The sequence below is a fragment of the Xyrauchen texanus genome, chromosome 34 (assembly GCF_025860055.1).
Source record: "Xyrauchen texanus isolate HMW12.3.18 chromosome 34, RBS_HiC_50CHRs, whole genome shotgun sequence".
Taxonomy (NCBI): domain Eukaryota; kingdom Metazoa; phylum Chordata; class Actinopteri; order Cypriniformes; family Catostomidae; genus Xyrauchen; species Xyrauchen texanus.
Genome location: NC_068309.1, coordinates 20,268,548 through 20,295,510, shown reverse-complemented (window position 1 = coordinate 20,295,510; position 26,963 = coordinate 20,268,548). Strand labels below are relative to the sequence as shown.

General features: G+C 43.0%; 1 protein-coding gene across 1 annotated transcript in view; it reads left to right on the top strand.

Moving 5' to 3' along the window:
- Positions 1 to 26,963, top strand: part of arhgap32b (Rho GTPase activating protein 32b) — a 76,127-nt gene that overhangs the window by 1,521 nt on the left and 47,643 nt on the right. Inside the window, exons 2-4 of the mRNA XM_052103777.1 lie at positions 13,542 to 13,650; positions 17,928 to 18,019; positions 18,245 to 18,329. Coding sequence (XP_051959737.1) covers positions 13,648 to 13,650; positions 17,928 to 18,019; positions 18,245 to 18,329 — 180 coding nt within the window. The 5' untranslated portion in view covers positions 13,542 to 13,647. The remainder of the gene's footprint in view (positions 1 to 13,541; positions 13,651 to 17,927; positions 18,020 to 18,244; positions 18,330 to 26,963) is intronic.

Here is a 26,963-nt window from a genome sequence, read left to right as displayed (position 1 = left end):
GGCATGTTGTTCCATCACAACTGGTATAATAAATTGTTTCTTTAACTCCGATTATGCTCTAAACACAATTATACCATCTTTTATAGCTAATGTGCATGCATGTTCTCCAGTTAATTTAATTTTTGTGTCTAAAAGGTGATTGTCTATTTTACCTGTAAGGTGGGTTGACCATTGGCTGCCGTTGGGCATTCCAATTTCTCCCATTAATTTTAAAAGAAGTGGCCCATGTCTGCTAAAAAATCTCTGTTTTGACAAGCAGGAAATGTTCATGGAGCAATGATGTCACCAACAAACAGTCCTTGAAATGGTCTATATTGAAGAAAGGCTTCGTAAGGACAAGGGGATGTGACATGTTCTCTCAGCTGTTGTGAAAAGCATTCAGAATTTGGCCATAGTTTCCATAGACACCAATGATTTATTGTTTCTGGTGGAACGTTTTAGCTGTTTAGAGGCTTTTGCATTTGCTTCACAGTCCCCGGTACTCTGACTTGGACCTCTGCAATACTTCAATTTGCTGTCCTGCCACTTCACTGCATGAATATCTTAAAAAAGAGTCCTCTGGAGTATACTTTGACTTTGAGTAGCCCCCAGCCAGTAAGGCAAGTAGTCCAAAGAATTTGCTTTTTGAAGTGCACAACTGCTTGCAGTGAGTATACTGTAATTCTTAACTTAATATTGGCCATCTCTGTTTCAGCATGCTATCTCTGAAGTAGATCTGTTAGTTGTGTGACCATTTACGTGCCATTACAGAGATGGTTATTATCTGAAGCTTCTTGCTGTGGATTGATTGCAGGGCCAGTTTGCCTGGAGCAACTTGAGGTTCAAGGGCCCTAAAGTGATAAAACAGGTTTGTGATCTCAGTGAATTTTGAGTTACTGCTTGGATTAAAAACCACAACCTTTGTGTTAGTGATTTTTAATCATTAGGTTGCTGTTTCCATGCATGGCTCAATTTCAACTAGCTCAAAACCTTACTGCTGATGTGATTTGCAGGTTAAGTGGGATCTTTGAAATAAATAATTTTACATGTGTAGTGATCGGTTTGTCATGTAGTGAACCTTAATTTATGTAAAAAATTTTTTTTTAACTTTTAATAAAAGAATTAGCTGTTTATTGATAGTTCTTATGATATCTGTGTTTGTCGATATCAATAATGAATTTGTCCCAACTACATACTTTTGGTACATAATTAATGTAATATGTTGTTTTGTAATTACACTTTGTGATATAAACATACAGCCAGTGAGTCAGATGTTAATTCAGTCAAGTAATATGACTGTAAATTGGACTAGACTAGTTTTGCTTTGTTTTTGAGTAGTCTGCAAAGACTTGTCTATTTATTGCCCTCCAAGTCTTTTTTTATTTAATCGCATTCACATTCAGTTCAGACTGCTAACTCACAGCTCTGTTGAAATATAATTCAGTTTGCTGTGGCAGTGTAGAAAATATTTGATTGATATTGATATTATTGAAAACTATTTATTGACTGCTCAGTTACTCTAGCAACATAGATTTACTCATTGTATTCATGAAAAGAATATTGGTCCAGTATAAATCCTTGGGTGAAACTGAGTATACATCAAAGACTTTCAGAGATATTTCATGCAAACCGAGTTAATTTGTATCAGCAGTCACTTGACAATTTGTACAGTTGAAGTCAGAATTTTACATACACTTAGATTGAAGTCATAAAATTTCATATTAGCAAACTATAGTTTTGGCAAGTCGTTTAGGACATCTACTTTGTGCATGATATGAGTCATTTTTCCAACAATTGTTTACAGACAGATTGTTTCACTTTTAATGACTTCCAGTGGGTCAGAAGTTTACGTACACTAAGTTAACTGTGCCTTTAAGCAGCTTGGAAAATTCCAGAAAATTATGTCAAGCCTATGGCAGTTAGCCAAATAGTTTCTGATAGGTATGACGGCTGCTTGACATCATGGGGAAATCAAAAGTATTCAGCCAAGACCTCCACAAGTCTGGTTCATCCTTGGGAGCAATTACCAAATACCTGAAGGTATCACGTTCATCTGTACAAATAATAGTATGCAAGTATAAACACCATGGAACCATAAAGCCATCATACCGCTCAGGAAAGAGACACATTCTGTCTCCTAGTGAATGTAGTTTGGTTTGAAAAGTGCAAATCAATCCTAAAACGAAGCAAAGTGTCTTGTGAAGATCCTGGAGGAAACAGGTAAACAATATCTATAGCCACAGTAAAACAAGTCCTAAATCAGCATAACCTGAATAAAAAACGCAATAAAAAAAAACAGACTACAGTTTGCAAGTGCACATGGGGACAAAGATCGTACTTTTTGGAGAAATGTCCTCTGGTCTGATGAAACAAATCTTGAACTGTTTGGCCATAATGACCATCGTTATGTTTGGAGAAAAAAGGGTGAGGCTTGCAAGCCGAAGAACACCATCCCAACCATGAAGCATGAGAGTGGCAGCATCATGTTGTGGGGGTGCTTTACTGCAGGAGGGACTGGTGCTCTTCACAAAATAGATGGCTTTATGAGGAAGAAAAATTATGTGGATATAAGCTCAGACACAAATGGGTCTTCCAAATGGTCAATGACCTCCAAAGTTGTAGGAGGCCTACAAACCTGACTCACAGTTACACCAGTTCTGTCTGGAGGAATGGGACAAAATACCAGCAACTTATTGTGAGAAGCTTGTGGAAGGCTACTCAAAACGTTTACCCAAAATAAACAATTTAAAGGCAATGCTACTATATACTAACAAAGTGAATGTAAACATCTGACCCACTAGGAATGTGATGAAAGAAATAAATCTGAAATAAATTATTCTCTCTTCTATTATTCTGACATTCCACACTCTTAAAATAAAGTAGTGTTCCCTATCAAAAGCTACACTTTGATGCTGTGCTGATTTAGCGCTTTGGGAACGTCTATAGGAGTGACCAGCTGTGAATATGTGTGCAATACATCAATTAAATTGACTTGAATTTATATCCTCTGCTGATGACATCTTCTGGATGCACCTGTAGCAGGGCTATAAATAGATGCGTCACAGGTGCATCGTCAGGTCTTTTGTCTTCAGACCACTCTGTGTGCGTTGTGCTTCTCAAGCTGTCAGAACTTTCTTTTCCTCTGCCTAACAAATTCTAACTCAAAACAGTGCGCAGAAAACCTTTTCTCCTTTCCAAGAATGAATGTGAAGTAAAGAAAGCAGTGTGTGTTCCCATGTTTATGCTCTATGGCTGAAACGGACACACACCAGTTTTGTTTTGTGTGTTTGGTGGAAGAGCATGCTGCTCTTGCGTTGGGGCGGGTGCGAGAATTGTGATCTGTTTTCAGTCAAAATGCTTCGCACTTGTCTCACTTACTTCCAAGAGCCAGCACCCACTCTTTCATCATGGGTCTCTCGCATGGATCTGGCTTAAATGCGAGAGACAGGTCTGTCCCTATTGCTTGCTCTCTCCCCAGATCCAGCTGGTCCTTCTCGTGAGCGCGCTTCAGAGCCTCTTCGGTTCACGAGGGGGACACTGAATCTCTTGAGTCTTCGGACTTTGAGTTACCCACCTCTGAACATTCCATGCACAATAATAAAGCAGCTGTGGAATTACTCAAGGTGGTTACTCGGGCTGTGACCAGGCTACATTTAGACTGGCCACGTGAACAAGAGACCCCCTGTCTGGTGGCCAAAGGAAGGGAACGCTATATCAGTCCCTTCCTTTCTTTGATGACCTCCATAACAAGCTTTCTCGTTCATGAAGGAATCCTTATACTTCCCGTGTCTTTGTGCCCTCGATGTTGACATATTCGACTGTCGTGGGTGCTGAGACACGGGGGGTATTCCACGAATGCGCTGGTAGAAGAGACACTTGCGGGTTATCTCTCGCCTGGCTTGGCATCATCTCTTAAGAGACCCACTCGCCCCACAAAGACTTCACAAACTGTATCCAGTCCGTGCCCTTCAGACTTATGTCCACCGCACTAGCCAGTGGCGTAAGTCAGGGCAATTATTCGTTTGCCATGGGGCTGACAATGTCACATTGGGTGAGGGATGCTATTGCCCTGGCCTATGAGGCGCACAGTCAAGCTTCGCCAGTAGGGATCAGGGCTCACTGTACCAGAGGGGTCGCCTCCTCTAAAGCCTTGGCTAGAGGTTCCCTCTACATTATATTTGTGGTGCGGCATGCTGGTCCTCTCCGCACATATTCATAAGATTTTTGGATGTTCATGCCACTCCGGGCCCTTACGTCCTTGAGTCAACATCACAAGCTCATGTCTGAGACCCCTCCCGCTCTTGTGAGCACAATTACACAACCGTAAATAGTCCGGACATCCACAGTGCGGTGGCATGGGTATTCTCATTCCCAAAGCGCTAAATCAGCGCAGCATCAAAGTTTATCTTTTGATAGGGAATGTCTCTGGTTACTTAGCTGTAACCCCTGTTCCCTGAAAAAGCGGAAAGAGATGCTGCGCTTCATTTCTGCACTGGGATGCCCCAGGACTGCTCTTCAGACAAAATACTTGACGATACACCTGTGACGCATCTATTTATAGCCCTTCTACAGGTACATCCTGATGATTTCACCAGCAGAAGCTATACATTTTAGTACATTTCATTGATGTGTTGCACACATATTCACATCTGGTCAATCCTAAAGATGTTCCCAAAGTGCTAAATCAGCGCAGCATCTCGTTCCGCTTTTTCAGGGGACAGGGATTACAAGTAGCCTGAGAGGACCCTACTGCCAGACTGTTTTCTAAGATGAAATGCCAGGAATTGTGAAAAACTGATGTTTTAAAAAATTGATTTAGCTAAGGTGTATGTAAATCTCTGATATCAACTGCACATCCTCAGTGACAAAGCATTCCTCCAAGACTTGTCTTTGCTTGAAATAAAACTCGATCTGTAATTTTGACAGGTCCTGTATTACAACATCCCTTAGCCTGTGCTGGTAGCACTCAGCAATTGATTGAAAATCATGTAAAAATGTGTGATTCATCTGGTTTTGATACACCAGTCTTCCATCATTCTGTTCTCCAAAAATCCCTCTTTATGATTGAAGAGTCGCAAAAGCATATGGCCTGTGATTTCAGTGCCAGCAGTCTCTCATCTTGAAACCGTTTCATCTTGAGCAATTTTAATAGAAAAGTGTTGCTCTCTGTGTGCTGTTCTGATTCACAGAATCACATTACTTCACTGACACTATGCTACTGAAGTTGGCAGATAGAAAATGCTCTTCAGGCACAGCATGCTCTAAAGGCCCAGTGTCTCCTATGAACAATAATTTAGACCAGCTCTCTGAACAGAGTCTCAGAGGCATTTGTAGCTGTTGTTTTGATTCAAACTCAAATATGCCGGTGATTCTACATGGTTGTGTGTGATTTAAATTACATATTTCAATGCAGTGCCTTCTCTCAAGTATAGAACAAGTTACCTAATGAAAATGCTATACAGTATTTTTGATATTTGATATCAAATATCTTTGATATTAATTTTCCCCATTCTTTTGCCTTCTCTCTTTCTCCCCTCTAATCTGAGTTTTAATAAAATGCTGACTCAGAATATAGAGCCACTTTCATGATTTATGAAGACCAAGCATGACCTGCACTATCCTGCAGGACTTAATGACCTCCTTTGGGATGTGAGGAGGGTATCGTGACATAACACAGCGACCACTAAATGTTGACCAATTAAACATTCCAATTATTTCTGTTGTCCTGCACTGGATGTAGAACAACCATCCATACTCCAGTTGAATTATTTATCAAGATCCAGTAGGCCAGAATGTTATTGTAACCTTCACACAAACACACAAGATGAGACAGTCACAATGTCGGTGAGAACTGCTTTTATTGTTAGTAAAAGCAGTGCAGGCAAAAGTACAAAAACAGGGCAAATCCAGTGAAGAATGGTCAAAAAGAGTCGAAAGCCGGGGAATCAAGGAGAGTAAAGGGGGCAAATCCGGGAGAGAAGTCGAGGGGAGCGAGGGTCAAAGCCGGGGTAAACAGGATGTATCACAAGTGGGAGCAAAGACAGGGGAACTAGGGGAGCTGGCAAGCTAAGAGGAAGAATAGTAGGGAGGTCAGAACTAGACGAGACTAGCGGGGGGGCAAAACTAGGCGAGCCTCCGGGGCAAAGATACGGGGAACTAAATACAATAACCAACACCAAACAAACGAAAGGATAGTGAGTTAAATAGGGGAACTAACGAGCGGTGCGGGTGTAACGAATATCAGTGATGAGACGAGTGCAGGTGTCACTAATGTGTGGGGATTGGAAGCGCGTGAGTGCAGGTGGTCATAATGTTCTGGCTGAAGCGGACATGTGAGTCAGAGGGGGGAGATAGTTTACGAGCGAGAGCTCGTAATAGCAAAACCGGGCGTGGAAGCCTGAGGGAGGAAAAAGAGCGTACAAGCTCAAGGGGGCGGAGCGAAGGAGCGGGAAGCGAGCACGCTCGCGGAGTGCATGTGTGCGTGCTCGAGGAAGCGGAGATGGGGCAGAGGAGCGGGGTTCGTGACAGTACTCCCCCCTCTATAACGGACGGCTCCTGACGGCGTGTGAGCTCGCGGGGGGCGGAACGAGCGTGTGAGCTCGCGGGGGGCGGAATGAGCGTGTGAGCTCGCGGGGGGCGGAACGAGCGTTTGAGCTCGCGGGGCAGAAGGCACAAAGGGAAATTAAACAGTCCATGGGCAGTTCAAGGTAAGGTCAGGGGGAACATAGTGGACAGGCGGGTGGTCGGGAGATCTAGGGGGCAGCCATGGGGCAGAGACTGGGTCAGGGGGTCTGGAAGGCGACTGGAGGACAGGGACTGGGTCCGGGGGTCTGGAAGGTGACCACCGGACAGGAACAGGGTCAGGAGGCCAGGGAAGAGGCCACAGGACAGGGAGAGTGTCAGGGGGCCACCGGACAGGGTCAGGGGGCCAGGGAAGAGCCGTGAAAGGCGGAGCCGTCAGAGGCGGCACCATAGGTGGCTCTGGAGGTGGGGTCCTGGAAGGCTCCGGAGGTGGAGCCGACAGAGGCTTTAGAGGCGAAGGCCTGGAAGGCTCTGGAGGTGGAGCCGAAGGAGGCTTTAGGGGCGAAGGCCTGGAAGGCTCAGGAAGTGGAGCCCATGGAGGTGGCGCCGTAGGAGGCTCCAGAGGTGAAGCCCTGGAAGGCTCTGAAGGCAGAGCTGAGGGAGGTGACGCCGTGGGAGGTGGCGCCGTAGAAGGCTCCAGGAGTGAAGCCCTGGTAGGCTCTGGAGGCAGAGCCGGGGGAGGTGGCGCCGTAGGAGGTTTGGGAGGCGGAGCCGCAGGAGACTCGGGAGGCGAATCTCTAGAAGGCTCTGGAGTCTTAGGGAGCAGAGCCAGAGGAGGCTCGGGTGGTGGAGCCGTGGAAGGCTCGAGAGGCAGAGCCCTAGGAAGCTCTGGTGTCTTTGGGAGCAGAGCCATGAGAGGCTCGGGAGGTGGAGCCGTAGGAGGCTCTGGAGGGGGAGCCGTAGGAGGCTCGGGAGGCAGAGCCATAGGAGCCTCTAGTGGCCGAGCCCTGGAAGGCTCGAGAGGCTTGAGGGGGCGAGCCATGAAAGACTCGAGAGATGAAGCCCTGAGAGGCTTGAGAGGAGGAGGAGCCCTGAAAGACTCGAGAGGGGGAGCCCTGAGAGGCTTGAGAGGGGGAGGAGACCTGAGAGACTCGAGAGGCAAAGCTGTGAGAGGCTTGAGGGGTGGAGCCATGAGAGACTCGAGGGGCGGAGCCCTGAGAGGCGGAGGAGCCCTGAGAGGCTCGAGAGGCGAAGCCGTGAGAGTCTTGAGGGGTGGAGCCATGAAAGACTCGAGGGATGGAGCCCTGAGAGACTCGAGAGGCGAAGCCGTGAGAGGCTTGAGGGGTGGAGCCATGAAAGACTCGAGGGATGGAGCCCTGAGAGACTCGAAAGGCGAAGCTGTGAGAGGCTTGAGGGGTGGAGCCATGGAAGACTCGAGGGACGGAGCCCTGAGGGGCTCGAGGGGAGGAGGAGCCCTGAGAGACTCGAGAGGCGAAGCCGTGAGAGGCTTGAGGGGTGGAGCCATGAAAGACTCGAGGGACGGAGCCCTGGGAGGCTTGGGAGGAGGAGCCTTGGGAGGCTCGTGAGGCGGAGCCCTGGGAGGCTCGAGAGGAGGAGCCCTGGGAGGCTTGGGAGGAGGAGCCTTGAAAGACTCGGTAGGAGAAGCCCTGAGAGGCTTGAGAGGCGGAGCTCTGGGAGGCTCGAGGGGTAGAGCTCTGGGAGGCTCGAGAGGAGGAGCCTTAGGAGGCTCGAGAGGAAGAGCCCTGGGAGGCTTGAGAGGAAGAGCCCTGGGAGGCTTAGGAGGAGGAGCCTTGGGAGGCTCGTGAGGCGGAGGCCGCGAGGGCTCTGAGGGGCGAGCAGAGGCTGGCAGAGCCGTGGAAGACTCTGGGGGCGGAGCAGAACCCGGTAGAGCCGTGGAAGACTCTGGGGGCGGAGCAGAACCCGGCAGAGCCGTGGAAGACTCTGGGGGCGGAGCAGAACCTGGCAGAGCCGTGGAAGACTCTGGGGGCAGAGCAGAACCCGGCAGAGCCGTGGAAGACTCTGGGGGAGGAGCAGAACCTGGCAGAGCCGTGGAAGACTCTGAGGGAACCTCTGCGGTCTTGAGCACAAGACGAGACTGGGGAGAAGGGGCCCTCTTCCTTCTCTTACGTCTTCGGCCAACAGAGGACGTGGCCATGGGGACAGTCGAGGCTACAGGCGCTGGCTCTGGGGCGGTCGAGGCTACAGGCGTTGGCTCGCTGACCGTGGCAGACATGGGCGCTGGCTCGCCGGCCGTGGCAGGCAGGGGCGCTGGCTCGTTGGCCATGGCAGACCTGGGCGCTGGCTCGTTGGCCGTGGCGGGCATGGGCGCTGGCTCGTTGGCCGTGGCGGGCATGGGCGCTGGCTCGTTGGCCGTGGCGGGCATGGGCGCTGGCTCGTTGGCCGTGGCAGGTATGGGCATTGACTCGCTGGCCGTGCCAGGCTTCGAGGCTGGGGCCGTGACAGGCATGGGCGTTGACTCACTGGCCGTGCCAGGCTTCGAGGCTGGGGCCGTGACAGGCCTCGGGATTGGGGCCGTGTCAGGCTTCGGGACTGGGGCCGTGTAAGGCTTCGGGACTAGGGCCGTGTAAGGCTTCAAGACGGGGGCCGTGCAAGGCTTCAGGACGGGGGCCGTGTAAGGCTTCGTGACGGGGGCCGTGTAAGGCTTCAAGACGGGGGCCGTGTAAGGCTTCAAGACGGGGGCCGTGTAAGGCTTCGAGACGGGGGCCGTGTAAGGCTTCGAGACGGGGGCCGTGTAAGGCTTCGAGACGGGGGCCGTAGTAGGCCTCGAGATGGGGGCCGTGGTAGGCCTCGAGACGGGGGCCGTGGTAGGCCTCGAGATGGGGGCCGTGGTGTAGAGCGCTGGTTCAGTATCTGCCTCCCCCACAGTAAACGAGGAATCAACGCACAGCAGGGCGAGGTCAATAAACTGAGTCAGGTTGAGAGAGCAGTGACCACCAGGCATGTATGATGAGGCTGGCTCATTCAGTCCATCTTGAAAAATGTCTTTCAGAACCACCTCATCAAAATTCACCTGGTTGGCCAGGGCACAAAAATCAGTAACATAAGCCTCCAAGGTTTGGCTCCCCTGACGCAAAACCATGAGTTGGGCCGCTGGGTCCATGATGTCGAGGGCGGGGTTATGAGTTACACAACCGCTGCCTCGCATAAAAAACCCTAGGTTAAGCGTCAAAAGAGCCGTCAAACCTCTCAGGGGTTGAAGGCTCACGGCGCTCAGAAATGCGCTGGGAGTATAAACGGGCTCAGGGACAGACACAGGCAGAACAGGGTGACAAAAGTCAAACAAAGTGCTTACCTGCTGTCCCTGGGCCGTGAGTGCGTGGTAATCTCTCCCAGCCGCAAATCCGCGCTCGGAACACGCCACGAAAATCCGCTCTAGTGAGCTGCGCGAATCCGTGGGGTGCATTGTGACTGCCTTTGGTTAGGTTGGTTATTCTGTAACCCGCACACAAACACACAAGTTGAGACAGTCACAATGTCGGTGAGAACTGCTTTTATTGTTAGTAAAAGCAGTGCAGGCAAAAGTACAAAAACAGGGCAAATCCAGTGAAGAATGGTCAGGGAAAACGTAGAGTCGAAAGCCGGGGAATCAAGGAGAGTAAAGGGGCAAATCCGGGAGAGTAGTCGAGGGGAGCGAGGGTCAAAGCCGGGGTAAACAGGATGTATCACAAGTGGGAGCAAAGACAGGGGAACTAGGGGAGCTGGCAAGCTAAGAGGAAGAATAGTAGGGAGGTCAGAACTAGACGAGACTAGCGGGGGGGCAAAACTAGGCGAGACTAGCGGGGCAAAGATACGGGGAACTAAATACAATAACCAACACCAAACAAACGAAAGGATAGTGAGTTAAATAGGGGAACTAACAAGCGGTGCGGGTGTAACGAATATCAGTGATGAGACGAGTGCAGGTGTCACTAATGTGTGGGGATTGGAAGCGCGTGAGTGCAGGTGGTCATAATGTTCTGGCTGAAGCGGACATGTGAGTCAGAGGGGGGAGATAGTTTACGAGCGAGAGCTCGTAATAGCAAAACCGGGCATGGAAGCCCGAGGGAGGAAAAAGAGCGTACGAGTTCAAGGGGGCGGAGCGAGGGAGCGGGAAGCGAGCACGCTCGCGGAGTGCATGTTTGCGTGCTCGAGGAAGCGGAGATGGGGCAGAGGAGCGGGGTTCGTGACAGTTATCATATTGAAAGAACTCGTTGGGATTTTCTATGCCTTTATTGAATAGATCCAGCCTGATCTCATGATAATAACACTTTGGAAACATTATATAATGTTGTTCCTTATGTATCAAGGCTGATCCAAGGTGAAATGTCCACTGTGTGGTGCAAAAAAAGAATAACATTTTCTATCAAATAGCTTATTTTAATGCTCCATTGAAAAAAAACCTGCCCTAAACCTTAAACCTAAATGAAAGTGTCATCATAAGGAAATGTAAGATGAAATACAGATGAGGTTTTGAAGGTTTATGCTCTACCGAGTTTTAAATCTACAAAACCTACCTCCTTACCCTAAACCTAACCGATATGTCATAAAAGCAAACACTTAATTTTTTGGTGCTTCTATGACACTTTCGGTTTATGTGTTGACTTGCATGCTCTTCTGGACTTGTACACTGTGCAGTTTTATTGCATTTGAACAAGCTAGTAAATGTAGTTGGTTATGTAATGCAAACTTTAAAATGTTTACAAGCCACCTTACAAATCATGCTCTATAGTTAAGTTGTTTATATGTTTATGAGTAGTAAGTATTTATGATCTGATACTCTGCCAACTTACTCGTGGTTTGTGTGAAAGTTGAATAAAACACAGTTAGCATGGGGAAATTCTCTCAGAAAACTAGACTTTATATGTATCCCCTTTAAAGCACAACCCCTTCAGCCATACACATTCAGATGGACATTTTTTGCCATCACGTGCTGTTTTTTAAGCATCCTGCGATGCAAGTGTTTGACAAATTGTGTCAAGTTCAAAATAGTTCATCTTTTAAAAACATGTCTTGAGACTTGTTTTGCACATCCCCAAAAGAACACAATGCTCTGCACCACTGCTTGCACACCATAGTCAAAGTTATTTTTTGTTTTAGCTTGCCGTACAATGGAAGTATATAAGAGGAAGATCTCATTGATGCATATATTTTCTAACATCACCAAGAAAACACTGCTCCTCTCCACACAAACATAATAAGATCTCATGGTCCATCGCACCATGCCTTATTGAACACACTTGTTCCATGAATGATTCCCCCACCCAAAATACACACAGATTTATGGCCGATCTTTGTTGTAGTTCAAAATAATGTGATTAATCAAGACATTGATTAAGCACTGCAGTTGGAAAGCACCTGAATCAGCAGAGTCCTGGCAACAGTGTCATAATGCAGCACTCTGTTGCTTTCTGGATATTCTCCATGATTACTGTTGCAAACTCTGCTGTTTCAGAACTTCATAGAGAATGACAGTTTGAGGTCAGCTACGTATGGATAACCCACCTCCCCAATTCCCCCCAGAAGTATGAGGAGTAAGAGTGTGGTGCTGGATCCGTGTCATGTGATTCTAAACTGACAGTGAGAGGGGGAAGATAGAGATACATGTAGTTTTCATCTGATATTTAACCTGGATGAATCCTGCTGTGCCACATTGAGGCATTAACAAACTAATGTCCTGTTTACACCTGGTTTTCAAGTAGGACTGGAACTAACGATTATTTTGATAATTTACTTATCTAATGATTATTAGAACGATTATTTGACTATTTGGGTGATTATTGCTTGCTAACAATAGAGGACAAAATCATCTTTTAAAAATAAATGACATTCACTGAATTAAAGGAAGAAAATACTTTTTATTAATTTTAATTCAGTAAAAAATTCACTGCAGCTAGATTATAACGTGATGGCTTGCAACTTATTTAATCATAATATATGTCATTGTGCATTTCTTATCTTGAAGAAAATTGGCAATACACAGATTTATTAATAATTAAGTTTGAGTTTTTTGTAAGTTAAAGATGGATTGAAGTGAACATAAAGGTGAGAGTGAATGTAGTGAGAGCAGAGGGTCGTCTTCGCCCCATTATACAAAAAGCAAAATACGTTTTAGATTGGTTTTTGTTTTGCCTTGTTTTCCAATATAATCATTGGGATGGCTGTGACTCAGGTGGTAGAGTGGGTTGGCCACTAATCACAGGGTTGGCGGTTCAATTCCTGCCCCACGTGACTCCATATGCCAAAGTGTCCTTGGGCAAGACACTGAACCCCAAGTTGCTCCCAATGGCAGGCTAGCACCTTGCATGACATCTCTGCTGTCATTGATGTGTGAGTGTGGGTGAATGAGTCACAGTGTAAAGCGTTTTGAAAACCGCTAAAGTTAAAAAAGTGCTATATAAGTGCAGACCATTTAACGTTTAAATATCTAAAACTCATTTAAAACAGTATACATTTACTTTAGCAGCTATACTGCAGTAGAAAAAATAGTTATCTGAGAATGTTTAATAAAATATTAAAAATACAAATATTTTTAAATATCTACAAATCTTTAAAAAAAGATGCATTCACCTGAGAAGTAACATATAAGATATTTAGACTCTCATTCATTCAGGGTGGAATGAATATATTTTTTTATAATGTATCACCACTTAAAATGAAGATCCCGTTCACTTACAGTATGTTAGCAAATGTTTCTATGTGCTGTTGTGGAGGGATCTCTCAGATCCTCGATTTGATCTGCTGCATACTGGATAATCAATTTTCCCCTTTGTCACTGTGATTAGTTTCGACATCTTGCCTAATTGAAATGATGCTGCTATTAACACCTATGTGAAGGATGGGATGTTGTAATTTACCATTGAGGATGTGTCATTTTCACTGCCACACTGTCTGTCTGATATTATATTCAGCTCCACTGTATTAATTCTCTATGGCAGGCACAAGGCAGCCTGTATCCTTTTAAGTTCACAGCCAGGCTATCAGTCTGACCTTTCACTCTTTATTTTCCCCTCTCGCTCCAGGGGTCTGAGGCCTGGACGGCACCCGGAAGAGGACGACATCGTGCCAGAGCTTGCCAGAAGTATCCACCCCCGAGAGCGACCTGATTGGGAAGAAACAATCAGCGCAATGGTGAGAAGCTCACAGTCTCACACAAGTTCAACGTCTGCCACCCACACTCTTCATTTAGAATGCCAGTAGTAAAGAGTGCAGATAGCACATTTTCTCTGAAGCTGTGAAAATTAAAGGTTGCTGTCTGATAGAGTCTCAGGCAATATCGCACTGGAAATCTCAGAAGGATAATAATTTATTGTGAAATTGGACTTTAAAGTCTTATTTCTTTTACACGACAAGACCTGTATTGGTGCGCTAGACTTGTATGTATTATTACCTGTTCATGTAAACTATGTGTTGTCAAATACCTACAGACAAAATATTAATAAATAGATTTTCACTGAAGCACTACACCATCCACGACAACTTTCTTTTCCCAACCTTTCTTCAATATTATATTAGTTGAATTCAGGATTATTTTACCACCACTGACATACTTGCATTCAGTGGATCTGAAACCTGAAACCTGTCTCCATGGCAACCTGATTGTTGGCTGATGTTGTTTTTGAGCACAAACAGATTAGCGAGGGAATATCAAGGGAATCACCATGTATCAGCTTACTGGTATAGTAAATTAATTTAATGCTCTTCTGCTTGATTTTACACCATTGTGTACCAGGGAATTAATTTAACTTGTTAACTCGTCAAGGGGATTGAGCTCAAGTCACTGTTGTCTCTTCACCAGCATGACCTAGTTTTGGTGTCATTTATAGTGAAGTGAGACTGTAAAGATCAACAGACTGTGTGATACAAATAATGAAATGTAACCGAATCTAGACTGGACCCTGTTGGGTAGTCACACCATGTTTTAAACTAGAAACTTGAGCACTGCATGGTTAACATACATTTAATAAACCCTTGTCTGGCAGATAAGAGCCACACTTTCAAAAGCATTATTCATATTTCATAGGTGTTCTGTGTTTTGGTTGGCCTTGCGAAGATTACTGAGTGTGTCTTTCACTTGGCAGGGCATTGAAGTGACTGGTAACAGAGTTTTATAAAGCATACCAGCTGTCAAAAGATTTATTCTCCATTTTTGTTTAAGGAAGGCAGAGCACACTTTTAACCTTCGTAAAAAAGGAGTTCAGGGGCACTGGGTCTCTTTTTTTGCCTTGTTTTTGTTTATTTAACCTGTCTTTGGCCCTGTCATGGCTCTCCATCTTCTTCCATTTCTCAGTAGGTCTATTTTTTTAAGGCAGCTGGTACTCCCTGATGCTGCTAAAATATATTCTCATTGTATTGTGCTCTGCACTTTAAAAGGGTGGTTCTTAAGTGATCAGTCTCTCAAAAGCTATTATTTGCACAGAAAAACTTGATATAGGAGGGGAATATTCATGTCTAGTTAAAGGCTATATTTAATGCTTGTATACGCCATCATTTTGTCCAAGCTCCTGCCTGTATTTGGTAGTATTTTTTCTAATTATTCAGGTTTCCTCTGTTAGGTTTTTCAAACAATAATGAAAACTCAGGATTAAACACAGTGGGAGTAGTTTTACTGCAAAAACTTGTTCTCAAAATAATCAAATATTTGCAAACTTGTCATTTTGCCGAATTGGACTTTGTGTGAATAAAGGCCCCGATATACTCTCATTTACCACTTTATTAGGAAAACTAATAAAATGGTCATAATAATGTGCCCAATGTGGTCTTCTGCTGTTGCAGCACATCCACCTTAATGTTTGACGTGTCGTGCATTCTGAGATGCTATTCTGCTCACTACAGAATAGCATCTGTCTGCTTGAACCAGTCTGGCCATTCTCTATTGACTTCTTTCATCAATAAGGTGTTTCCGTTTGCAGAACTGCTGCTCACTGGATGTTTTTTGTTTTTGACACCATTCTTAGTAAACTCTAGAGACTGTGCATGTAAATCTCAGGAGATCAGCAGTTATAGAACTACACAAATCAGCCCGTCTTGCACCAACAATCACACCATGGTCGAAATCACTGAGATCAAATTTTTTCCCCCCTTTCTTATGGTTGAACATTAACCGAAGCTACTGACTCATATCTGCATGATTTTATGCATTGCACTGCTGTCACATAATTGGCTGATTAGATAATTGCATGAATATGTAGGTGTACAGGTGTTCCTAATAAAGTGTTCAGTGAGTGTACTTCAGGAGATGTTCTTATTTGTTCAGAGGTAAAAAAAAAAAAAAAAGTTCTAAACAGCTGAGCAACATTATACTGTGAGAGGTGTTTAGAAGTACTTTTAAATATGAGGATTTTACATGTATACCTTAACTAATATGACATTTAAATGTGTTATCAATGGCTTTATGCCTCATTCTATGAGTATAATTCACATGAGGTCAGTATAAGAAGCTGTTTTAGCAACTCCTTGATTATTTAAAGTAATATAAGCAGTAGAAATTGTTTTATTTGTCTTGTTTACATTCTGAATTGATGACGCTAATGTGCTAACATGCTATACGCAGGCAGGATATGTACGGGTACACTTTGTTATTGTAATATATGATGACTGATACTATTGCAAATATGGGTGAATAACAGAGTGGTAATGGGCCAATTAAAGACAAAATAATAATATTTTACTTTGGGTAGATGTGTGAATGTCTTTTGCTGAAGATGGCAAATAAGTGAATTTGGAGTAAGAGTAATCAAGTAAACAAGATGGCGAGACCCATTGCTCTGACATCTGTGGTCATGAAATAATTTGAGAGACTGATGTTTGCCCATCTGAAGGACATTACTGGACCCTTTCTAGATCCCCTTCAATTTTCTTATTGAGAGAACAGGTCTGTGGATGATGTCAACATTGGATTTCATCATTTCCTGCAACATCTGTACAGACATAAGGATCCATTTTGTGGACTTCAGTTCGGCTTTCAACACCATCATCCCAGCTATTCTCCAGACTAAATTACACCAACTCTGTTCCCAAATCTATCTGTCAGTGGATCCCCAGCTTTCTGTTTTAAAGGCAGCAGCTAGTGAGACAGGAGAAATTCACTACCAGCACATGTACAATCAGCACTGGTGCCCCCCAGGGATGTGTGCCCTCCCCACTAGTCTTCTCCCTGTATACAAATTACCGCACCAGCAAGGACCCCTCTGTCAAGCTCCTGAAGTTTGTACACAACACTACTGTCATCGGTCTCATCCAAGATGACAAAACGTCTGTATACAGAAGGGAGGTTGAACGGCTGGCTCACTGGTGTAGTCAAAACAACCTGGAGCTGAACACGCTCAAAACGGTAGAGATGATTGTGGACATTGGGAGGAACACCAAACATTGTATTGATATATACATATATATATATATATATATATATATATATATAGTCTTATTGTGTGTTTCTATATACTTTATTTTCTATCCACTTTTTATTGTTATCCAATTAATTAATTTATTTTATTATCTGTGTCTAGTTGCTGTATTGTTTGTGCACTGGAAGCTTCTGTCACCAAGACAAATTCCTTGTATGTGTAAGCATACTTGGCAATAAATCTAATTCTGATTCAGTAGATTTGATTCCTCGTGTAGACTAATTAAACAAAAACAAAAATCGCAAACATTTGGACAGATGTAGGTACATTTGCAACAGCTCCCTAATAACTCTACACCCTGGTGTGTTCACGTTGACAGATCTTGACTGACTGAAAAATGTAAACAAAATTAGCTGTCTGCCTCATGGTAGGTGGAGCACCAGGTCACACCTACCGATGACATCGACCAATGGCAGTAAGGTGTCTAGCTGCTAGTAAGGCACGCTAGGCGTGCTGTTACAAACCACTGAAACAAAGGCAAAAGCACTTTCTTTTTGGACAGATTTTATTCTAAATGACACCCGAGATTAAAGGACTAGTGTCTGGCAGGTAATGTTATAATAACATGGCAACCCCCATGTCAGACCCCCTCCATGTTCATTTACATGAACGTTCTTACACTGATTATGCTTAATAAGCCGACAACGCGTCCGGTCATGTATCGGCATAAAGGCCATAAACGGGTTAGAATAACGCGATCGACACAGGTAGATTTTTGCCCATCACGCTGATTTTGCGTGCCATGTAACACCTTACCCCATGTTCTTACCGGCTCATCCAGTGTGCACACATGTTGAGCACATGCCTCTTCATGGTTTGATGTCAAAAGTAAAGAATAAAGCAATTATTTAAAATGTCACGTAAACGCAGATTTCTTGCATTGTCAGATTTTTTAAATGAGCTGATTGTAGAGAGTAATCAGCGTATTGGTGTGCATGTAAGTGGGCACATTGATTGTCATGACAAAAGCATGTATTGACAAACCATGTATCCTTGTTTCAGGCACGGAGTGCTGAAGTTCCAGAATTGATCTCCGAGCCTCCCATGCGCTCTTGCTGCAACACTGCCAGCATGAAGGTGAAGAACGTCAAGAAGTAAGTGTCAAAACATCTGAGTCTCTCAAAAGCTTATTAAACTGCAAAATGACATTTGTCTACTTGGTGAACGTCATTACATAAAAACACTATATATCTAGCACACACACACACACACACACACACACACACACACACACACACACACACACACAGACTTGTCCTTGAAATAGACATTGTGCACCATAGCTGAATGTTTAACAAATTTTCCTGTGATGTTTTCAGGCTCTCATTCACCAAGGGCCACTTCCCAAAGTTAGCTGAATGTGCCCACTTCCACTATGAAAACGTTGACATTGGAACAATACTGGTAAGAACAACAATAAACCTACTGTACTGTATCTACAGAGTGCACTTAATGACAGACCTGGGAGCTTGTGGAGATTAATTTCTAATGTGCATGTATGTTTGTGTGCAATGAAATGTCAAGCTTGCGCTTGCAGATAACAGCGAGAGTACTACAGCTGGGAGAAGACCAGGGGATTGGAAATTGAGGATCAACATGATTAAACCCATTTAAGCCTGCAGGCAACTAAAGTTGGAGAAGGCCTGTGCTTTTGTTGTTTTAAAAACAACAGGTGTACAAGTACACAACTTTAGAAAGACTTTAGACAAAATTCCTCTATATTAAAACATCTTTACGTGAAAAATGCAGTTAACAATTTTAATGTATTGCACATAAAAGTTTAAATACTTCTAAGACATGGTAAATTCTGGGCATTAACGGGTTAACATGCCTCTCAAACCTAGAGCAGCTCTCAGCTACTGTGACTATTTCATCATCTGTTTACTACAGTACATATGAACTCTCTATAACAACACAACTGATTCAAAGATCTGGGTGTCCTGTGGATATGAAGCTCTCACATTCTATCTATGTGTGGCAAGCCTCATAAGAGGTGTAAGGTGCCCATATTACTTGCCCATGCCTTCAATTTTTATTTTTTTTATTTTACATAAGACATTGTACTTTTTAAACAAGAAAGAAACGTATCTATGCTAATGCCTTGATGAATAGAGTCAGCTTCCTCAGAATGTCTTTTCAGACCTGCTGTTCCTTTTAAAAATTTTCCACTTTTTTACATTTCTCATTATAAACTGTAGCAAGTCTCAGTGAAAGGCTAAAAGGATTGCTAAGAGTGCTGAATAGCGCCTTGTTGTGTAAGGACAGGAGGTGGGGTGGTGCGACAGTGTCGGAGATCTTGGTGCTTCTGTGTTTGGGATTAAGGGGTATAATGGAGCGCTCAAAGAATGAGAAAATAGATTGGCATGGTGCAGAGGGCCAGACAATTGAGAGAGAGTGAAGCAGTGGTTTCTTGTGGGGCCCTTCTCACTGAATGGTAATCCTGCTTTGGGAGGCCAGGTCTGAATAATCTGAATTGCCCTGGGAAAGCCCAAGTATAAGACAGCTATTTACATGCACATGTGTTGTTGTGTTCTTGCAGCATTGACATTACTGTGCTCCCCCTGTTCTATTGTTGTTGGTATATTATTTATTAAGCATTATGTAGGAACAAGCATGAAGATAACTAAGGCTGTCCAGTAGGGGGCACCAGCTCCTTGGACTTTTCAATAGGCAACTGGTGCAGCAGGGTGTCATGGCGACGACAAAGAACATTGATAATTCTCTTTACTCTCCTGCATAATCATGGTTTATGCACAAAACACAACTAAAGCTGGAGAAGTCCCTTGCTGCCTATAATGAATGAGCTTGCGGTTGTGCTGCTTCAGTTCTTGGCATGGATACTTTAGTTGTGTTTGCTGGGTTCCTAACAAAGCTTGCATGTCATCCTTCTGGTGGTGATTTATGAATGGTTTGTAATTACAGGCAGATGACTAACTGATATTCCCAAAAGAGCTGCACAATGATTGGGTTTCTCAGGGCTCTGAAACAGTTCCATTGAAACAGTGTTGTCCACAGCCCTTTTGCTGAGAATCTGAATAGTTCACCCAATAGGCCTTTATTTTACTCACCTCCATGTTGTTCCAAACCCATATTACTTTCTTGGTTTCATGGAACACAAAAGGGGATGTTAGGCGATATGTACCAGTGTTAAAGCTGTTGCAGATAGAGGGCCTATATTAATGTGTATCTTTAAGGGAGGGGTTTATTTCACCCACTGCAAAATGTTTAGCAATAATCACTGCATGGCTCACATGGCATTGACCCCTTTGCCTTTAGCTTCAATCATGGATTATATTGCATTTTGCACTGCTCTACAGGGTCATACAATATATATTTTAACAAAACATGGTTCAGAACTTCGTAAATAGACTTGTACATTGCACAAATATCTTCTCATATTTATTGAGAGATTATGTTTCATGCTATTAAAAATTGTTGTTGATATTCCCAAGCTCCGGAGGTGACTTTGCATTGACATTAAAGGAATATTCTGGGTTCAGTTCAAGTTAAGATGAATTGACAGCATTTGTGGTATAATATTGATTGCCAAAAAACATTTATTTTGACGGCTCTTTTTCTTTAACAAAAATAAATAAAAATGTGTTAACATGATTTTAGTGTGAGAAAAATCACTTACTAACCTTTTCTTTGTAAAGTTATAGCCAATTTTACAACTTTGTTGCCATGGCCACAAACCCCAAAACCCTAAAGCGACTGAAAAATTACAATTTATACTACTATTCAACTCAAATAATACATGCGTATTAACATAATAATTAATAAGTGCTTTTATAAAATTATAACCTTCATAATTCTGCCTTTTAAACCCTCCAAAATTTGGCCCCATTGACAGTGCCTCACTTTAACCTCAATTTTTGCTTTTTTTACAGAAAAGATGGGACGAGTCAAAATAATATTTTGTGGTAATCAACATGATGCTGCAAATGCTGTCTATTGACCTTAACTTATTGAACACAGAAAATTATTTTAATAGAAATGTTGGATTTTGAGGTCAATTGTTTGTTGGCTTACACTTTTGCACAAAGGAGAACTTGTCTTGTGGTCTTTTAAACCCCTTTGCTCAGCTGTTTGGTAACTGGCACTATCCACTAACCACAGCCAGCCAAAGACAAAAGCTCTACTTAGATTCTATTACAGATATGTCTCAAGTTTGCCAGTCACAGAAAATGCATAAAGAGACCCAGCACTGCGTTCCAGTGTGTGTGGTGCCCCCTGGACAGCACGTGTGTGTTGTGCCAATGTACTGAGACTCATACTGGAGGAAATAGTTTCCATGGCTAACCCATCATGCTGGTGAATGAGTAAGTGAGGCAAGTTGTCAAGTGTTTTTAGAGCATATATTGGTGCTGTTACTGTGCAACACTGTCCCTTCCCCCATAATCTGCTTCAGGCTCAAATAGCTACTCTAGTGCACTCTCCAGCTATATGACCCATTAACACACCACTTTCTTTGGGCAGAGTCTGTACCAGGTTATATGCTCTACCCACCATTCATCATGAGGCTCTTTATAATGCATTCTTGCTTGTTCCAAATCTGTTACTTTTTTATTTTTTATTTTAAAAGGGTTATACAATTATTGGGTAGCTAAGCAGTGAGGGGAGACTTTTAGGGCTAAAACGCATCCCTGGTGGAAAAACGGGTGATTCCAGCTTAAGGTGGTCAAGCTGTTCAACCATTTTAAGCTGTTTTGGAACATCGTTAACCATGCTCAACCAGATTCCACCAGCTTAAAGTGTCGAAGCTGGTTAACCAGTTCAAGCTGTTTTAGAACATTGTTAGCCAGCTTAACCTGGATCACACCAACGTATGCTTAAGCAAATACACATGCACAAAACTAGGGATGCTCTGAACAGGATTTTCATGTCATCTGTTTGGAGACTGATCCTGACATCGCTCATTTAACCTTTTATCAGAGCTCTGTCATAACAGATTATATATAAACTTTCTGTTTACTGTCACTGTGAACTGAATTATCCTGTTGGTATTAACATTGTGGTTGCTTAGTTTTTGCTGACAAAAATACTGTTGGTTAGTTAATTAATAATCAAATAAACACTGTAAAACAGTTAAAGGATAGGCAAGGAGGAGGTGAGAACCGGCTTGTCAATATAAATCATAATTTAATGAAAACTCAAAACACAACATAAACAAACACACATGCAGACATGCCCGTAATTCTCTCTCTCGAACAATCGTCACCGGCCGCCTTTATCCCTCGCGCGCCTCATCAGGCCGATTGGGGACCGGGCGCGCGATATTCCGACCCGGCCCCGCCCCCCTCTGCTCCACAAACACAAAATAATTGATAATCAAACTCAAAATATTAATTTTTAAAATGAAAGTTTTTAAAAACAAGTAGGCTTATCCAAAATATTTTCTACATTAAGATAGATAGCCCTATAAAAAATGAGACTTTGTGTAAAACTGGTAACCAATAGGTGTGATTAAACTTAATGTGACATACACCGATGAGCCAAAACATCGACCACTCACAGGTGAAGCGAATAACATTGATCATTTCCTAACTCCTAATTTTTGTAGAGTAGAGTAGATATCATCTGATACCGAATGATGGGCAATTGATCAGAGCATCCCTACACAAAACACAACTAAAGCTGGAGAAATGCCTTACAGTTGTTAAGAGAGGTCAACCAGTGCAAGCTGTGTTTTGAGATCTGGTTAACCAGCTCAACTAGGTAACCTAGAACCTAGATGATCAACCATCTAAAACCAGCTAATGACCAGGCAAGCTTTTACTAGCTTAAAACCAAGTAAAACCAGCCACAATCAGAAGCTGGTTTTAGATGTATTTTGCTGCAAACACTACACTTTTTTCAAATTGTACTGTATCACTGACCAGATACAATGACACATCGATCTTCTGCATTTCTAATCAGCATGGCTCATCTTGTGCTATTCTCAGCTCTGTGAGTGTTTGAATTACCATCTACAGCCTGACCTATTATTATTTACCATATGTCTCTGTGTTGCAATTTATCGGCATATCTGTCTCTCTGTCTCTTAGTCATTTATATTGCCCATGTAAATAGTCAGATGATCTTAGCCCTGATTGTTGCACAAATCCAATCTCCTGAGCTATTAGGTAGCCTGGAGCGAAGATCCAACACGCAGGTCAAACATGCTGTCGGTGGGAATCTGAAGTCACACAGCTAAAGAAAAGTCCAGAGCGGCAAGAACAAATAATCCAATTTAATATGCTAGTTAGATGGTAGATGTCTCCAACTAGGACTCTCGGATGGACCGAATACTAAAAGAAACCTGCTCAGCCCTTCCCTTCCTTCTACCCCTCATCACTTTCTTTTTTCTTCTCTTTTTCACACTTTCTCTCTTTGTTGTCCATCCCACCACAGGCCAGGAAAGCTTGGAATTGCATCCTGCTTTGGATTGGTCAGCTGTTGATTTTTAGCGCCATTTTAATGTGTTGATCAGCATCATCTGGTGCTAATGAACAAGCTATAGGAAATAGCTTCTGCTTTGTTAACATTGCTATCCAGATTTATCAGTATTTGTTTAACACTGAGTCTTGATGACTGAGTATCTATATTTCTCTCTCATTTAGTGTTCCAGTATGAAGCTGCCTTATATCTCCTTTTGTGTTCCACAGAGAAAAGAAAGTGATATTGTTTTTTTGGGGGGGGGGTTTCTCCACATTTGACATTTAGCAAGCACTTCATTGCACATTCCATCTTACATTATAGTGTATTAGGACTTTTCATGCTAGCTGCCCTTTTTATTATATTGTCTGCAGAACAAACTCCAAAGAGTAATGCACATTCTTGGCATGACGTCTCATGTAACCTGCCCCCTCTCCATCTGAGCTTCACTGACTGCAGTGTGCATATACTGTACGTCTTGTCTTGTGTGCATGTGTAGCCTTATAAATCAAGTCAGTCAGGTAACCTAATCTATCCATGTATACTTGTTAATGATAGCATGCCTCAGCTGGTGTAGTAGGGCAGAGATATCAAGAGGAAATGGCCAGTGAAATAAAGCTTGGGGAGGGGATACTGACTGTCAGTCTCCCTCTTGCCCTGCCCCGTATCCTCTGTGTTCGATCTATCATTCTATCAATCTATCGTTTGGTCTATCTGTCTTTCTGTCTCGCTCTCTCTATCGCTTGCTCTCTCTGTCTATCTCACTCATTACTATATCTCTATCACCATCTCTTATCTGCAATGCATTTCTGTAGATACCACTGGTCTACCCTATTCCACCCTACAACCCCTCTACCTCAGTGTATTTCAGGATATTTGGAGCAGCTTTTAAAAAGCTGCATGCAATCTCGTTCTCGTTCCATGGAAATGCGTGTGAGGAGGAGGAGGGTGGGGCCGGGCCATGACTACACACATACGGCAGTCGGAAGAGAAAGAGAGAGCCACACGCAGCTACCGTGTGTGTATTTGTGTTTGCGTCTTTTTGTTTCATTAAATATTACTTTGACTGTTCAGCCGGTTCCCGCTTCCTCCTTGTTACTGTTACATACCAGGATGTTGTTCATTTAGATCAGTGTGCAGCATTGTTTACTTTTTATACTTTTTTAAGGATTTATTGTCGAGTTTTAATTTGGCACAATCTCCTGTAATAACAGAAGTAAACAACAAACCAGGCATATTTTTCAGTCTGATCTTATGAAAATTATGTGACTGTCTAAATTTTTGCAAAATATTACATGGTTCTGAGGTGAAATATCCACTGTGTGGCAATAAAAGTGAGTCAAATTTTCTTAGAGACAGATGAGTTTTTCTAATGTTAATGCTCTATTGAGTTTTAAATCAACAAAACCTACCTTCCTACTCTAAACCTTAAACCTAACCGATGGTGTCATAAAATCCAAATGTGAGACGCATAAGTCATTTTGTTGTGCTTTTATGGCACTTTTGACTAACATGTCATCTGTACCCTGGCCCTTTGAATCGCAAGTGTAATGTTCGATGAGTTGAGCAACTGTGCAATTTGATCGCACTTGAACAAGCTCCCAAATTTATTTGGTTATGAAATTAGAATTTTAAAATGTAAAGAAATTTGTTGTTGTAGCACCTATACTGTTTATTTAACCAGAAAACTGCTGCAATACAAATGAGCCATGTAAAAATTATTTCGCAAGAATGTAGATCTAGTAATTCTATGAGACCAGGTTGACATTTTTATATTGTTCCAGATGAAATTCAGTGATATTTTTCATGCGATTTCATGTTTCATAGCTATTTTATAAGGAGATTTGTAGTTGTAGTTCATTACCCTCTTCTGTATGTTTTAATCTTATCCACTTCAATCTCTTGTCAGTTTCAAATCCTGTCAAAGCAACCTTGCCTGGTTATGTCATCCTCAGAGACGCTGCAGTATCTGGGTCCCGCCTCTGCAATGATGCAGTGCAGTATTGCCCTATGGGCACCTGCACTCAAACACAACCACTCTGCAGCCCCCAAAAAATACCAGTTGTCCTACCCCCTTGGATATGTGAGCATGTGGGAAGACCACTTTATATGCACAAACCTGCTTGTACTTCTGCAATCCCTCCCATTCACCCGAAACGGTCTCTCTCCACATACTGGAGTTATCTAGCATGGAAATGTTTTGCTTGTATCATCACTTATATAATGTAAAACATACTTATTTGATGACAGATTATGAAACAGTTTCCTCTGGATTTTTATGATTTTTATGACATGTTCACCTCTGTGATCTCCTGGATTGTCTTCTCCAAGCATGATTTGTGGAATCATGTAAAGGATTTGCCCTGCTAAAGTTGGCAAGATATCCAGCAAATCTGGATAAACTAGGTCACTATTAGATGATCATTTTATGGTATTAATAGCTGTTCAGAGAGAGAGCATTATTTTGGTGTATCATCCAGTTGATGATGCTGTGTGTTGCCCCTTGGGTCTCAGAAGCAGTTCATTGCTCTCAGGGAGATTAGGTTTGATTTTCTGAGGGACACAGTTTTAAACACTCCTGCTCTGTTTGGTAGATTCTAGGGATGTTCAAAACGACACATTTTCAAAATCAGTGGGTTGTCTGAACAACTAGTATACTAATCGGTCTTAAGGAAGCCCTGTATATTTAGGCTAGTTTAGGTTAATGTTCATTAGTAGTTCACTACGTATGAACAGTCCTGTCAAACAAATAGACGAAATATCTATAATGTTACATTAATAATAATTGTAATAGATAATAATTATAGTGATAAAATTGCTTAAGGCTATGGTATACTTTTTTTCTACATGCTGCTCTGTGTCACGCACAGTCAAGCGCTCGGCATGCAAAGTATAATCGTTTGACCAGGAGCATATATGGCCGGATCTTCTGCATGCGGACAACGACTGCTTTGTAGTACTCTTTAGTACAGTTAATGACAGCCACAGCCGCATGCGCTGATGATGCACACAGACTCCATGTATCTACAAAAAACTGGGCTGATGATGAAATTTGCATCACGCGCACTGTGCTCCAGACATACGGAAAATCAATGTAAACATTTGCCTTTAGTAGCTTACAATAAAGTACTTGAATCATAATGATAAACTGTCTGTAATCCTAACACTAACACTTTGTATTTTAAGTGCTGATAAAATCTTGATGTACTGCCTAGTTACTGCCTTAGTCTCCGACCTGGGCCGGATGGGACTGAGCCTGGTTTGGTTTAGTTTAAGTAGTCTGGTAATTAATGAAAAAATAAATAGGCTTACCGAACTTGTTTCAGGCATGCACTCTCACTCACAAGAGAAGGAATTATAAAACAAGTAGAAGAAATTGTAAAGAGAGTAAGAAATGTGGGTTGGGTTCAGGTGCAAAATCTGGCAAAAAATTCAGGCCAGGTAGGGGCAGGCCACACGGTCTTGGGAACGGGTCAGGTTTGGGTTTCGTTTAAGCCCCGTGCTTAAATCGATTTATTGATTGTTGGACGACTCGTCAACTATCAGGTCCCATCCCTAATACATTCGGCCTGCTTTTAGGTATGTGTAATTTTCAAACAAGAGTTTTCAAACACAGCGTCT